This window comes from Electrophorus electricus, chromosome 14 (assembly GCF_013358815.1).
Source record: "Electrophorus electricus isolate fEleEle1 chromosome 14, fEleEle1.pri, whole genome shotgun sequence".
NCBI classification, from domain to species: Eukaryota; Metazoa; Chordata; class Actinopteri; order Gymnotiformes; family Gymnotidae; genus Electrophorus; species Electrophorus electricus.
This window is the reverse complement of record NC_049548.1, coordinates 22,522,549-22,537,548: the sequence shown is the minus strand read 5'-3', so window position 1 is coordinate 22,537,548 and position 15,000 is coordinate 22,522,549. Positions and strand designations below refer to the sequence as shown.

The 15,000-nt window shown below is 48.1% G+C and overlaps 1 protein-coding gene across 4 annotated transcripts in view; it reads left to right on the top strand.

The window, feature by feature from the left end:
- The window catches only part of rgs7b (regulator of G protein signaling 7b), a 73,955-nt gene that overhangs the window by 58,504 nt on the left and 451 nt on the right, over positions 1 to 15,000 (top strand). For all 4 annotated transcript variants that reach the window (XM_035533509.1, XM_035533511.1, XM_035533508.1 and 1 more), the window contains 6 exons: positions 61 to 171; positions 4,848 to 4,973; positions 11,785 to 11,971; positions 12,167 to 12,256; positions 13,401 to 13,436; positions 13,593 to 15,000. The exon at positions 13,593 to 15,000 is cut by the window's right edge and continues 451 nt beyond it. In XM_035533509.1, coding sequence (XP_035389402.1) covers positions 61 to 171; positions 4,848 to 4,973; positions 11,785 to 11,971; positions 12,167 to 12,256; positions 13,401 to 13,421 — 535 coding nt within the window. In that variant the 3' untranslated portion in view covers positions 13,422 to 13,436; positions 13,593 to 15,000. The remainder of the gene's footprint in view (positions 1 to 60; positions 172 to 4,847; positions 4,974 to 11,784; positions 11,972 to 12,166; positions 12,257 to 13,400; positions 13,437 to 13,592) is intronic.

Here is a 15,000-nt window from a genome sequence, read left to right as displayed (position 1 = left end):
GCGTGATAGGACATGTTAATGGAGCTCTGTTGAGCTTCTGCGTGATCTCTCCTGCTGCAGTTTGCTGAGCTACACAGAGCAGTACATGGAGTACGATCCATTCTTCACCTCTCCTGAACCCTGCAACCCCTGGATCTCAGATGACAATACGCTTTGGGAACTGGAAGCCAGGTGTGTGTGTGTGTGTGTAAGTGTGTGTGTATGTGTATAAGTGTGTGTGTGTGTGTATAAGTGTGTGTGTGTGTGTGTATGTGTGTATAAGTGTGTGTGTGTATGTGTGTGTGTGTGTGTATAAGTGTGTGTGTGTGTGTGTATGTGTATAAGTGTGTGTGTGTATGTGTATGTGTGTATAAGTGTGTGTGTGTGTGTGTGTGTGTGTGTGTGTGTGTGTGTGTGTGTGTGTAAATTCAGCAGTTCAGTCAGTAGCTGACTGTCTCCCTCTCTTTTCTGAGGTGACAAGGCAGAGTTGTGTCAACATCTTTAAACCTTAACTTTCTCTCTCTCTCTCTCTCTCTCTCTCTCTCTCGCTCACTCTTTCTTTCTCTGAGGTGATCAGGTAGAGGTGTGTCTACACTGGTGTGTTCTGTGTAAACTCTCTGTGTCCCGTACAGATTTCCCAGAGCGCGACTCGGTCACAGATTATACTTGGACTAGATTGTAGGCTTTAATTAATGAGGAAACCCCAGCATCGTTAATTTAGCCTTAAATGAGTACGACTAGACTTGCGTTTGCTAGGATGAATTGAGCTGATAAATGAAACGATGTGGTTTGAAACTCTGAGGTGAAGCAACAGCTACAACGGAAAAGCAAAAGAAGCAAAATATCGATCTCTTCTTCCCAAACCCCCACCCACCCACCCGAGTGCTCTGGCTCCTGCTGGACGCCATCTGACTACAGAGATCGAGCAGACATGCTGACAGATGAATATTGGCTCAACACTGCTGACGAGGCTCCGGAAACATCCGTCAGGGAGTTGCTAAGTTGACTTGGCCTCTCCAGAAGTCCTGGAGAGGTCACTAACGGTGTTGACGTGCGTCTGGTCAAACTGGGTGATTCAGAAAAGCTTCAAGAGAAGAACAGATGATGTAGACTGAAACCCAAACTGGCTACAGGAAACCCAGACTGGCTACAGGAAACCCAGACTGGCTACAGGAAACCTAGACTGTCTACATGAAATCTAGACTGTTTACAGGAAATAACCCAGACTGGCTACAAGAAACCTAGACTGGCTACAGGAAACCTAGACTGACTACAGGAAACCCAGACTGGCTACAGGAAAGTTTCACTACACGAAATATTGATGGGTGTTATAAGAAACTTACAGAAGACAGACTGCTTACAGGGAAAATACTGTACATACAGTGTTTCAGGCTGCCATCATGAAACAGATGGGCTACAGAGTCTTGCTCCTGTGTTCGAACAACACGGTAGAGTGTTGGATTTGAAATGATAACGGTGAGGTTAATATGCAGAAAACAAGCTTTAGTACGAGGTGTTTTCAACGTCTGTATGCTGGGTGAACCACAACAGAATCGTAGCCCTTTTATATACATTTTGTTATTAATTCAGGGCACCAAAGCTAGCTACACAAATAAACATAACCACACAAAAATGTATATTTAGATCCTCTTTGGACATTTTGTGCAGTCGGTGCCTGAAGAATGCAGCCCACGCAGCCATAATATGACGCTGAGTGTGACGAGCAGAGCTCGTGCGTGCTGGGCTCGTGCGAGTGTGAGGTTCTGGCGCCGGTTCTGCCTGTTTCATCTGATGTCGTATCGTCTGATCTACACTTTAAATATCCGTTTAAATAAACGCGCTGCATTAGTATTAATGAGGAATGCATTTTGCTCCCCATCCACTCATTACTATATGCACTGTAATATTACTCTTATTACAACTGTATGTTTTGTGGTGTCTAGTAGCATATCTGCACAGTTTGCGTGCTGAACTTACACACACACACACACAGTTTGTGGGGTATCTGGTGAGCAGGTTATGCCAGTGTATTTCCCTTTGTGGTAGCGCTCCACACATCTGGGCTCCCGGTAGTGTGGCCGGCGGGGCCGCTAGCTGCTGCAGTGCTGCTAGTTACGAGACCTCGGCGGTTCAGATTTACTCTCACCGCTCCTTTCCATTTTCCATTTATTGGCATGACAAAATCACGCACGCAAAGTGTTTACACGTTTCAATGTTTACACACACATTGAAAAGAGAAGTTAGCACCAGTATATACAGGAAATACCGTGAACAGTGTTCATATACTGTATTGTGTGGTCTGTGTGTGCGTGTGCGTGTGCGTGTGCGCGTGCGCGTGCGTGTGTGTGCGTGCGTGTGTGTGCGTGTGCGTGCGTGCGTGCGTGCATGTGTGCGTGCGTGCGTGTGCGTGCATGTGTGTGCGTGTTTGTGCATGTGTGTGCGTGTGTGTGTGTGTGTGTGTGTGTGTAGCTTCATGACTAGCTGAACGAGATGACTTGTTTCAGTGTTCATCGCTTGCATTTTTAGGGCTTTGAAACAGTGGGAGTTGTGCTTACTGTTTTATTAGGTGCTTCCAGACTTTGATGGGTCGTTTTCGAATGCGCAGTAATGGAGTGTGTTGGACCTGCGGTGTTTGGTGAACTCCTCTGGACTCCGAGGATGCTCTTGGAGAACTCTGTATGCATGGTTTCATGGGAGTGTTTGTCCAATTTCTCAGATTTTGGTTGGTTTGTGGACCCCAGACGTTGCTGCCGTATAATGCTATGGGTTCTATAACTGATTTGAAAATTTAGAGCCAGGGTCTAACTGGTCATTCACATTGAGCGGCTATTTTAGTAACATTGAAAGCTCGCCCCACTGATTTTCAACCAGAGATGTTTATAAATTTAGTCTGCTGGAGTTTGGTTGTTTCTATGGTGAACATTGATTTTTTTATGGCATGTTAGTATTTGGGGTTTTTAAGGTTAAATAGTCAGATGTTGATATATAGATGTTGGAGAGGGTGGAGACTGGTTGAACTATGTAGCTGATTGGTTGATTTAGATGTTGGAGAGGGTGGAGACTGGTTGAACTATGTAGCTGATTGGTTGATTTAGATGTTGAAGAGGGTGGAGACTGGCGTAGCTGATTGGCTGATACAAATGTGGAGGGCGGGTGAAAGCAGACATCCTTTTGGACTGAAGAACTCTGCTTATTTCCAGCCATCATCGGTTGTTGGAGTTCATTGCTTTTATAAAACTATGATTTTTCTCATCAAAGATTATTAAATGTGGTATAGATCAGAGCTTCGTGCCAAGCAGAGTCGAGGCCTGTTAGAAATCTCCAAAGCAGGCTAACAGCTTGGATTTCTTTGGGTGCACATGTTTGTTGATCAGGGTACGGCGGGAGAGAATGTGGTCTGACGTTGGGCAGTTTGGTAAGAATCCTGTCTGGCTGGGGGGTAAGACAGCGTGTTCTGTAATGTCACTCATGAGGCGTGTGCAGAATAACTCTCCAAAATGACCACATACCCATGTCCCTCTGTAAGCACCGGGCTTTAATTTGTCTCCGCTTGAATATGTGCTTTGCGTCTCGATGTCTGCGATGTCCCAGGTTCTCTGCCAGCCTGAGGTTGGGACTCGGGTAATATATTAGACTGTTTGGCCTGTTTGGTCTTTTAGGTTGTAGGGGCTGTAATTTATTTCAGGTTTTGGGGTTTTAGTCTCATTATTCTTTTTGCCACGTGTATATAGTTTCAGCTCTTCCGAATAAGTGAGGTGTAGTGATGGATCTTTCTGGTGTTTGTGTTTCTGGTTTGATGGTTTTCAGTGGATTTAAATTGAATATTGATGCTGACTAGTGAAGTAGTTATTTAAGGCGGTTTCGTTATTGTTCGTTATCGTAAGGGGGTAGTAATGAGTAGGTATTTCTGAATGGCGTTTAGTCTTCCTTGCTGTTTTGGGCCCATCCGTAATGATCTTTAATTATAGTGTTTACTGGGCCGAGATTGTGTATTATTAGTCTCTGTCCGTTTAAGGTTCACTGTGATTGGAGTCAGGGGCTTGACCAGGAATGCTTTGAAGGAGAATGACTCAATATCTTTGGTGATATAGTCTACTGTAGCGGAGCCAGGTGCTGACCTGTAGGTATCTCCTGAGGGAGTCTCCTCTCATCCTACCACTGAGCACGTGGAGACCAAGCGGTTTCTAGTGGAGCTGACTGTTTTGAGGGGAGGTTTGTAGTCCCCTGATCTGGGGTAGATTCACGCATTCGGGTCACCACAGATCAGCACATGAACACTGGATCTGAACACTGCTGATCTGATTCTGGAGAATATCACATTATTCTTCAGCGTGTGGGGTGTGTAATGCACATAAATATGTCTTCTGATGTCTGGGTGAGTTCTTTCTTCATTTTTAACAGTAGACAGGAATCCTGCAGTTTCTGGCTTATGCCAGATAAAATGTGCCTCCAGAATCTCTGCCACGTTTGATTTTTGCATGTTTTTTGAGAACATTGTGATTTCACAGTGTCCTGTGGGGCATAGTGACATTTCACTAGATCTGTGCCAATATTCTTCCAATTGGTGTTAAACTCCAGGGATTCTGTTATGCAGCTCCGGATGTTCTGTATTGTAATTAAAACACTTCATAAGGAAAAATGTTCCAGAAATTTTTTTATAATGAATTTTTCTAGAATGAAACTAAACTAACCTTAACACTGGGATTCTTATTGTCATCTGTTTTATTTTAGCAATGTACATATGATTATTATTGCAGATTTTCTAAAATGATTTATCTATGTTGTGTTTATTTACAGGTGAACTCAGGTCTTAAGTTTTGTGCAGACTGGTCTGAACATGCCTGTCTGTCTCTCTCCCCGTCTTTCAGTAAGGAACCAGGTCAGCAGAGAGTGAGGCGGTGGGGCTTCAGCTTTGACGAGGTCCTGAAGGATCCCGTCGGGAGAGAACAGTTCCTGAAGTTTCTGGAATCGGAGTTCAGCTCTGAGAACCTGCAGTAAGACCAACTTCCTTTTTATAGATGAACTGCAGATTAGTCCTGATGTGAGATAGGATTAATTATTCTCTTAATTCAGTTATAATATACGGCTGGTCAAATAGTGCTGCTTTTTTGGTTTTGTTAAAAAAAAACAACAACACAGAAAACAAAGTGTGCAATGATTGAATCGCAGTGAAGACAGTTAGTGGTGATATGGAGAAGTTGTTTTCACTAGAAGTTGACTAGTTAGCCTCACCTCACCTCACTTCACCTCACCTCACCTCACCTAGCAGGAAAATCCTAGTCTATTCTTAGGCTCACTCTGCTTTGGAAAACCGACTGGGGATGGCACACAGTGGAAAGCAGGTTTGGTGAAGAAGTTAAAACACATGGCGCCCCCTGCTGGCCATGGAGGATTTTTCCTCTGCGCTCTCCTGTAAAATGTGTTTAAAATGTACAACCAGCAGGTTTAAACTTTTGACTACAATTCCTGATTTCCACCTAGGAGGCAGTGGAGTCTTAGCGCTGAAGGTACTGGACTAGTAATCAGGAGGTTACAGTTCAAGTCCCACCACTGTTGGGCCCCTGAACCCTCAATTACTCAGGTTTTCGCTTTGGATAAGAGTCAGCTAAATTTATTTTACATAATGTGAATATTTTGTGTTCTTCCTGTTCAGTTTTGATGTGCAGCCTTGAGACCCAGTTTAGTCCATATGGGACGTTGTCCAGGACAGCAGTCATCAGTGATGCTGTTGGGTAGTGTGTGTGTGTCTGCTACCTAGCCCTCTAAGAGTCACATCTTCTGGTATGTGTGTGTGTGTGTGCGCTACCCCTCTAAGGTCCACATCTTCTGGTGTGTGTGTGTGTGTGTGCTACCCCTCTAAGGTCCACATCTTCTGGTTTGTGTGTGTGTGTGTGTGTGTGTGCTACCCCTCTAAGGTCCACATCTTCTGGTGTGTGTGTGTGTGTGTGCGCTACCCCTCTAAGGTCCACATCTTCTGGTGTGTGTGTGTGTGTGTGTGTGTGCGCTACCCCTCTAAGGTCCACATCTTCTGGTGTGTGTGTGTGTGTGTGTGCGCTACCCCTCTAAGGTCCACATCTTCTGGTGTGTGTGTGTGTGCTACCCCTCTAAGGTCCACATCTTCTGGTTTGTGTGTGTGTGTGTGTGTGTGCTACCCCTCTAAGGTCCACATCTTCTGGTGTGTGTGTGTGTGTGTGTGCTACCCCTCTAAGGTCCACATCTTCTGGTGTGTGTGTGTTTGTGTGTGTGTGTGTGTGTGTGCTACCCCTCTAAGGTCCACATCTTCTGGTGTGTGTGTGTGTGCTACCCCTCTAAGGTCCACATCTTCTGGTGTGTGTGTGTGTGTGTGTGCTACCCCTCTAAGGTCCACATCTTCTGGTGTGTGTGTGTGTGCTACCCCTCTAAGGTCCACATCTTCTGGTGTGTGTGTGTGTGTGTGTGTGTGTGTGTGTGTGTGTGTGTGCTACCCCTCTAAGGTCCACATCTTCTGGTGTGTGTGTGTGTGTGCTACCCCTCTAAGGTCCACATCTTCTGGTGTGTGTGTGTGTGTGCTACCCCTCTAAGGTCCACATCTTCTGGTGTGTGTGTGTGTGTGTGTGTGTGCTACCCCTCTAAGGTCCACATCTTCTGGTGTGTGTGTGTGTGTGTGTGTGTGTGTGTGTGTGTGTGTGTGTGTGTGCGCTACCCCTCTAAGGTCCACATCTTCTGGTGTGTGTGTGTGTGTGTGTGTGTGCTACCCCTCTAAGGTCCACATCTTCTGGTGTGTGTGTGTGTGCTACCCCTCTAAGGTCCACATCTTCTGGTGTGTGTGTGTGTGCTACCCCTCTAAGGTCCACATCTTCTGGTGTGTGTGTGTGTGCTACCCCTCTAAGGTCCACATCTTCTGGTGTGTGTGTGTGTGCTACCCCTCTAAGGTCCACATCTTCTGGTGTGTGTGTGTGTGTGTGTGTGTGTGTGTGCTACCCCTCTAAGGTCCACATCTTCTGGTGTGTGTGTGTGTGTGCTACCCCTCTAAGGTCCACATCTTCTGGTGTGTGTGTGTGCTACCCCTCTAAGGTCCACATCTTCTGGTGTGTGTGTGTGTGTGCTACCCCTCTAAGGTCCACATCTTCTGGTGTGTGTGTGTGTGTGTGTGTGTGCTACCCCTCTAAGGTCCACATCTTCTGGTGTGTGTGTGTGTGTGTGTGCGCTACCCCTCTAAGGTCCACATCTTCTGGTGTGTGTGTGTGTGCTACCCCTCTAAGGTCCACATCTTCTGGTGTGTGTGTGTGTGCTACCCCTCTAAGGTCCACATCTTCTGGTGTGTGTGTGTGTGTGCTACCCCTCTAAGGTCCACATCTTCTGGTGTGTGTGTGTGTGCTACCCCTCTAAGGTCCACATCTTCTGGTGTGTGTGTGTGTGCTACCCCTCTAAGGTCCACATCTTCTGGTGTGTGTGTGTGTGCTACCCCTCTAAGGTCCACATCTTCTGGTGTGTGTGTGTGTGTGTGTGTGCTACCCCTCTAAGGTCCACATCTTCTGGTGTGTGTGTGTGTGCTACCCCTCTAAGGTCCACATCTTCTGGTGTGTGTGTGTGTGCTACCCCTCTAAGGTCCACATCTTCTGGTGTGTGTGTGTGTGTGTGTGTGTGTGTGTGTGTGATACCCCTCTAAGGTCCACATCTTCTGGTGTGTGTGTGTGTGTGTGTGTGCTACCCCTCTAAGGTCCACATCTTCTGGTGTGTGTGTGTGTGTGTGTGTGTGTGTGTGTGTGTGCGCTACCCCTCTAAGGTCCACATCTTCTGGTGTGTGTGTGTGTGTGTGTGTGCTACCCCTCTAAGGTCCACATCTTCTGGTGTGTGTGTGTGTGCTACCCCTCTAAGGTCCACATCTTCTGGTGTGTGTGTGTGTGCTACCCCTCTAAGGTCCACATCTTCTGGTGTGTGTGTGTGTGCTACCCCTCTAATGTCCACATCTTCTGGTGTGTGTGTGTGTGCTACCCCCTAAGGTCCACATCTTCTGGTGTGTGTGTGTGTGTGTGTGTGTGTGTGTGCTACCCCTCTAAGGTCCACATCTTCTGGTGTGTGTGTGTGTGCTACCCCTCTAAGGTCCACATCTTCTGGTGTGTGTGTTTGTGCTACCCCTCTAAGGTCCACATCTTCTGGTGTGTGTGTGTGTGTGTGTGTGCTACCCCTCTAAGGTCCACATCTTCTGTGTGTGTGTGTGTGTGTGTGTGTGTGCGCTACCCCTCTAAGGTCCACATCTTCTGGTGTGTGTGTGTGTGTGTGTGTGTGCTACCCCTCTAAGGTCCACATCTTCTGGTGTGTGTGTGTGTGCTACCCTCTAAGGTCCACATCTTCTGGTGTGTGTGTGTGTGTGCTACCCCTCTAAGGTCCACATCTTCTGGTGTGTGTGTGTGTGTGCTACCCCTCTAAGGTCCACATCTTCTGGTGTGTGTGTGTGTGTGCTACCCCTCTAAGGTCCACATCTTCTGGTGTGTGTGTGTGTGTGTGTGTGCTACCCCTCTAAGGTCCACATCTTCTGGTGTGTGTGTGTGTGTGTGTGTGTGTGTGTGTGTGTGTGCGCTACCCCTCTAAGGTCCACATCTTCTGGTGTGTGTGTGTGTGTGTGTGTGCTACCCCTCTAAGGTCCACATCTTCTGGTTGTGTGTGTGTGTGCTACCCCTCTAAGGTCCACATCTTCTGGTGTGTGTGTGTGTGCTACCCCTCTAAGGTCCACATCTTCTGGTGTGTGTGTGTGTGCTACCCCTCTAAGGTCCACATCTTCTGGTGTGTGTGTGTGTGCTACCCCTCTAAGGTCCACATCTTCTGGTGTGTGTGTGTGTGTGTGTGTGTGTGTGTGCTACCCCTCTAAGGTCCACATCTTCTGGTGTGTGTGTGTGTGCTACCCCTCTAAGGTCCACATCTTCTGGTGTGTGTGTTTGTGCTACCCCTCTAAGGTCCACATCTTCTGGTGTGTGTGTGTGTGTGTGTGTGCTACCCCTCTAAGGTCCACATCTTCTGGTGTGTGTGTGTGTGTGTGTGTGTGTGTGCGCTACCCCTCTAAGGTCCACATCTTCTGGTGTGTGTGTGTGTGTGTGTGTGTGCTACCCCTCTAAGGTCCACATCTTCTGGTGTGTGTGTGTGTGCTACCCCTCTAAGGTCCACATCTTCTGGTGTGTGTGTGTGTGTGCTACCCCTCTAAGGTCCACATCTTCTGGTGTGTGTGTGTGTGTGTGTGTGTGCTACCCCTCTAAGGTCCACATCTTCTGGTGTGTGTGTGTGTGTGCTACCCCTCTAAGGTCCACATCTTCTGGTGTGTGTGTGTGTGTGTGTGTTTGCTACCCCTCTAAGGTCCACATCTTCTGGTGTGTGTGTGTGTGTGTGTGCGCTACCCCTCTAAGGTCCACATCTTCTGGTGTGTGTGTGTGTGCTACCCCTCTAAGGTCCACATCTTCTGGTGTGTGTGTGTGTGTGCTACCCCTCTAAGGTCCACATCTTCTGGTGTGTGTGTGTGTGTGCTACCCCTCTAAGGTCCACATCTTCTGGTGTGTGTGTGTGTGCTACCCCTCTAAGGTCCACATCTTCTGGTGTGTGTGTGTGTGCTACCCCTCTAAGGTCCACATCTTCTGGTGTGTGTGTGTGTGTGCTACCCCTCTAAGGTCCACATCTTCTGGTGTGTGTGTGTGTGTGTGTGTGTGCTACCCCTCTAAGGTCCACATCTTCTGGGTGTGTGTGTGTGCTACCCCTCTAAGGTCCACATCTTCTGGTGTGTGTGTGTGTGCTACCCCTCTAAGGTCCACATCTTCTGGTGTGTGTGTGTGTGTGTGTGTGTGTGTGTGTGTGCTACCCCTCTAAGGTCCACATCTTCTGGTGTGTGTGTGTGTGTGTGTGTGTGCTACCCCTCTAAGGTCCACATCTTCTGGTGTGTGTGTGTGTGTGTGTGTGTGTGTGTGTGTGTGTGCGCTACCCCTCTAAGGTCCACATCTTCTGGTGTGTGTGTGTGTGTGTGTGTGCTACCCCTCTAAGGTCCACATCTTCTGGTGTGTGTGTGTGTGCTACCCCTCTAAGGTCCACATCTTCTGGTGTGTGTGTGTGTGCTACCCCTCTAAGGTCCACATCTTCTGGTGTGTGTGTGTGTGCTACCCCTCTAAGGTCCACATCTTCTGGTGTGTGTGTGTGTGCTACCCCTCTAAGGTCCACATCTTCTGGTGTGTGTGTGTGTGTGTGTGTGTGTGTGTGCTACCCCTCTAAGGTCCACATCTTCTGGTGTGTGTGTGTGTGCTACCCCTCTAAGGTCCACATCTTCTGGTGTGTGTGTTTGTGCTACCCCTCTAAGGTCCACATCTTCTGGTGTGTGTGTGTGTGTGTGTGCTACCCCTCTAAGGTCCACATCTTCTGGTGTGTGTGTGTGTGTGTGTGTGTGCGCTACCCCTCTAAGGTCCACATCTTCTGGTGTGTGTGTGTGTGTGTGTGTGTGCTACCCCTCTAAGGTCCACATCTTCTGGTGTGTGTGTGTGTGATAACCCCTCTAAGGTCCACATCTTCTGGTGTGTGTGTGTGTGTGCTACCCCTCTAAGGTCCACATCTTCTGGTGTGTGTGTGTGTGTGCTACCCCTCTAAGGTCCACATCTTCTGGTGTGTGTGTGTGTGTGCTACCCCTCTAAGGTCCACATCTTCTGGTGTGTGTGTGTGTGCTACCCCTCTAAGGTCCACATCTTCTGGTGTGTGTGTGTGTGTGTGTGTGTGTGTGTGCGCTACCCCTCTAAGGTCCACATCTTCTGGTGTGTGTGTGTGTGTGTGTGTGCTACCCCTCTAAGGTCCACATCTTCTGGTGTGTGTGTGTGTGCTACCCCTCTAAGGTCCACATCTTCTGGTGTGTGTGTGTGTGCTACCCCTCTAAGGTCCACATCTTCTGGTGTGTGTGTGTGTGCTACCCCTCTAAGGTCCACATCTTCTGGTGTGTGTGTGTGTGCTACCCCTCTAAGGTCCACATCTTCTGGTGTGTGTGTGTGTGCTACCCCTCTAAGGTCCACATCTTCTGGTGTGTGTGTGTGTGTGTGTGTGTGTGTGCTACCCCTCTAAGGTCCACATCTTCTGGTGTGTGTGTGTGTGTGTGTGTGTGTGCTACCCCTCTAAGGTCCACATCTTCTGGTGTGTGTGTGTGTGTGTGTGTGTGTGCTACCCCTCTAAGGTCCACATCTTCTGGTGTGTGTGTGTGTGCTACCCCTCTAAGGTCCACATCTTCTGGTGTGTGTGTGTGTGTGTGTGTGTGTGTGTGTGCTACCCCTCTAAGGTCCACATCTTCTGGTGTGTGTGTGTGTGTGCTACCCCTCTAAGGTCCACATCTTCTGGTGTGTGTGTGTGTGTGCTACCCCTCTAAGGTCCACATCTTCTGGTGTGTGTGTGTGTGCTACCCCTCTAAGGTCCACATCTTCTGGTGTGTGTGTGTGTGTGTGTGTGTGTGTGTGTGTGTGCGCTACCCCTCTAAGGTCCACATCTTCTGGTGTGTGTGTGTGTGCTACCCCTCTAAGGTCCACATCTTCTGGTGTGTGTGTGTGTGTGCGCTACCCCTCTAAGGTCCACATCTTCTGGTGTGTGTGTGTGTGCTACCCCTCTAAGGTCCACATCTTCTGGTGTGTGTGTGTGTGTGTGCTACCCCTCTAAGGTCCACATCTTCTGGTGTGTGTGTGTGTGCTACCCCTCTAAGGTCCACATCTTCTGGTGTGTGTGTGTGTGTGTGCTACCCCTCTAAGGTCCACATCTTCTGGTGTGTGTGTGTGTGTGCTACCCCTCTAAGGTCCACATCTTCTGGTGTGTGTGCGCGCGCAGGTTCTGGCTGGCTGTGCAGGAACTGAAGAAGCGACCGGTGCAGGAGGTGCCCAGCAGGGTGCGGGAGATCTGGCAGGAGTTCCTGGCTCCTGGAGCTCCTAACGCCATCAACGTGGACTCCAAGAGCTACGACAAAACCACCCAGAACGTCAAGGACCCTGGTCGCTACACCTTTGAAGATGCTCAGGTCAGAACCCCACAACACCCACCCACACAGCAAACGTATTACAAAATGATCATAAACTGCACATTATCAAGTCTCTCTTAAACGTGACGTGCAGATATAATCACAGTACTGGTTGCAGTCCTGGGCCTTTAGGAGACCCGAGAGCCAGTGTGCATGCTGTAGTTGCAAATGTCTCCTCCTGGTCCTCCCTGCTAGGAGCACATCTACAAGCTGATGCGGAGCGACTCCTACAGCCGTTTCATCCGCTCCAGTGCCTACCAGGAGCTGTTACAGGCCAAGAAAAAGGTAAACACTCTTAAACGACCGGAGACCACGCTCTAACGGCCGAATCCCGCCCCCTGCTGCCTGCTGGAGATTCTGATGCTGGCCACGCCCACCGGAGGCGTGTCGCTACCATTTTCAGACGGGGCGGGGGGGGTTCTGTACCTGTCAGGACCCCATTAACCAAGCACTCAACTTTCTCTTCGGTTTCAGTGATTCACGGATTATAGCGAACTGTCTTGCTTTGTTTATTTTTTCATACCATTGCACGCTTGTGCTTGTCTGCTGCATGCTCCTCTCTCGCTCTCTCTCTCTCTCTCTCTCTCTTTCTCCAGAGATAGCAGTCTCTCGCTCTCTCTCTCTCTCTCTCTCGGGATAGCAGTCTCTCGCTCTCTCTCTCCAGAGATAGCAGTCTCTCTCTCTCTCTCTTTCTCCAGAGATAGCAGTCTCTCTCTCTCTCTCTCTAGGGATAGCAGTCTCTCTCTCTCTCTCTCTAGGGATAGCAGTCTCTGCCTATCTCTCTCTCTCTTTCTCCAGAGATAGCAGTCTCTCTCTCTCTCTCTTTCTCCAGAGATAGCAGTCTCTCTCTCTCTCTCTCTCTCTCTAGGGATAGCAGTCTCTGCCTATCTCTCTCTCTCTTTCTCCAGAGATAGCAGTCTCTCGCTCTCTCTCTCTCCCTCTCATTTTTCGTTTCTGTTTCTTCTTTCCTTTGGTTCTGTTGCTGGCTGGTTTGTTTTCTTTTTCCGGTTCTTTTTCCTGTTTTCCGCTCATCTGAAGTATTGACGCGCACACACAGTAGGACTGCCGATAAACAGGAGCTCTCATTGGTTGCTCGGTAAGTGCACCTCCCCAGGAGCAGGGTCGGAGTTCACGGAAGCTTTTCGGACAGGGCTTTAATGTTATCTCGTGTGTGGCCAGGCGGTTGTTCTACCTCCTCATAAACGTTTAACGATTTGACTTTTTGACATTGTCAGAAAGTAAAAGTTTATGTGATTAAGATGTAAAAAAAAGATTAAGATTAAAAAAATATTTGCTGTTACAGTTTGTTGCTGTAGTTCAAAGTGGACAGAATTAATATATTGCAAAGTGAATGAATGAAGGAATAAATAAATCAATGACTGTATTAGCATTTGGTTTGATGTTACATTATGTCTTTATCTTTTATCAGAAAAGCAAGAACTTATTTTGAAGCACTGCACCCTGGGTAATACACCTCATTCACTCCAACACCCATATTCTAATATTGAAACTCTCTCCACAGCAAAACGCTTCTGTTTTCTTGTGATGAAGTGTCAGTTGAGTGTGTGGGATCGCTGGTGTGTTTCTGATCTCAGTCTCCATGCGTCTCCTCTTGCTGCAGGCTGGTTTGTGCGGTGGAACGCGATCTCGGCCACGCCGGCCGGCCCCGAAGACACTGCAAACTGTATATTCCTGTAATCTACCGTGTTCCATAATCAAACACACGCGCGTAGAGCACCTGTTGCATGCTGGGGCGTCATCTGCGTCTCAAGAACTGCCACCGCTCTTCCGTTTACCTCTCCTTCAGCGTTGTGACGACACAGTCTGGACACCTGACCCCTCCCCGCACAAACCCCCCACAGACTTGAATTATGTGTACAAATGCCTTTCAAATGTAATAATAATCATCAAGTGGAAGCCATTTTCCCCTTCCGTCCTTAGTTTCCAGTACGGGCTCTGCGTAATAAACTCCAGTATAGTCTATAAGCACGTTCCCGTAGTCTTTGTTTATGTTGCCGTTGTGTGGAAGGAGTCAGGGAGATCACAGATCGCTTTGACGCACGACTGCACTGAGAACAGACGCCACCGCAGCTGTACAATCACATTTGAAGGAGGAAGCCGCATCTTTTATTTTTATACTCTATTTACGAATATTGATTTGTTGGTCTGATTATTATTATTATTATTATTATTATTTAACTTTTGTAAAATGCTGTAAAAATCCTTGGAAGGCAGGGAAGAACAGAGGACATAGAAAATGAATTAAGAGCAAAGTGTGCTTTTATAATCCCACAATCCCTTGCTGCATATATTTTTATTAGTGACTCCACTGACCTGCTAGAGATGGCCAGCTGAAACACAGCTGACCGCCTGTGTCCTGGGACTCTGACCGCCTGTGTCCTGGGACTCTGACTGCCTGTGTCCTGGTGCTCTGACTCAACCGTATCCTGGCGCTCTGACCGCCTGTGTCCTGGGACTCTGACCGCCTGTGTCCTGGCACTCTGACTCAACCGTATCCTGGGACTCTGACTCACCCGTGATGTGCACATGGAGGACATTTGGTGCAATGTATGAACTACCACGGAGGACTATGTGCATTATGTGTATGTACAGTACGTGTGTCTTTTGTTAGCTGGAGTGTGTGAGAACATATGTGTGTAATATGTGTGGGGGGTTAATTAGGCGATGAGGATGTGTGTTGGGATCGCGTCGGCTGTATTGATCAGTACTGTTTGGGCTTGTATTTTACCTTCATTTCATATGTGATGCACCTTGTTGGAAAAGGCTCTTCAATCTTGAATTGACATATTACACAACTGCAGCATAGGTTTGGTTTAATAAGGGAAAGAGCATCATGTCGTATTAACCGCTTAAAGCAAGAAACATATTGCGGATGTACTTTCAAGAAGGTCGTGACCTACGAGGCCGTGACCTATGAGGTGAAAACAGGCGTGGACCTCACCCGATCCAGGTGAAACGGGGCTTACGGCACCGCAAACCTGAGCCTGAACCCTGGGATGCGATGGGCC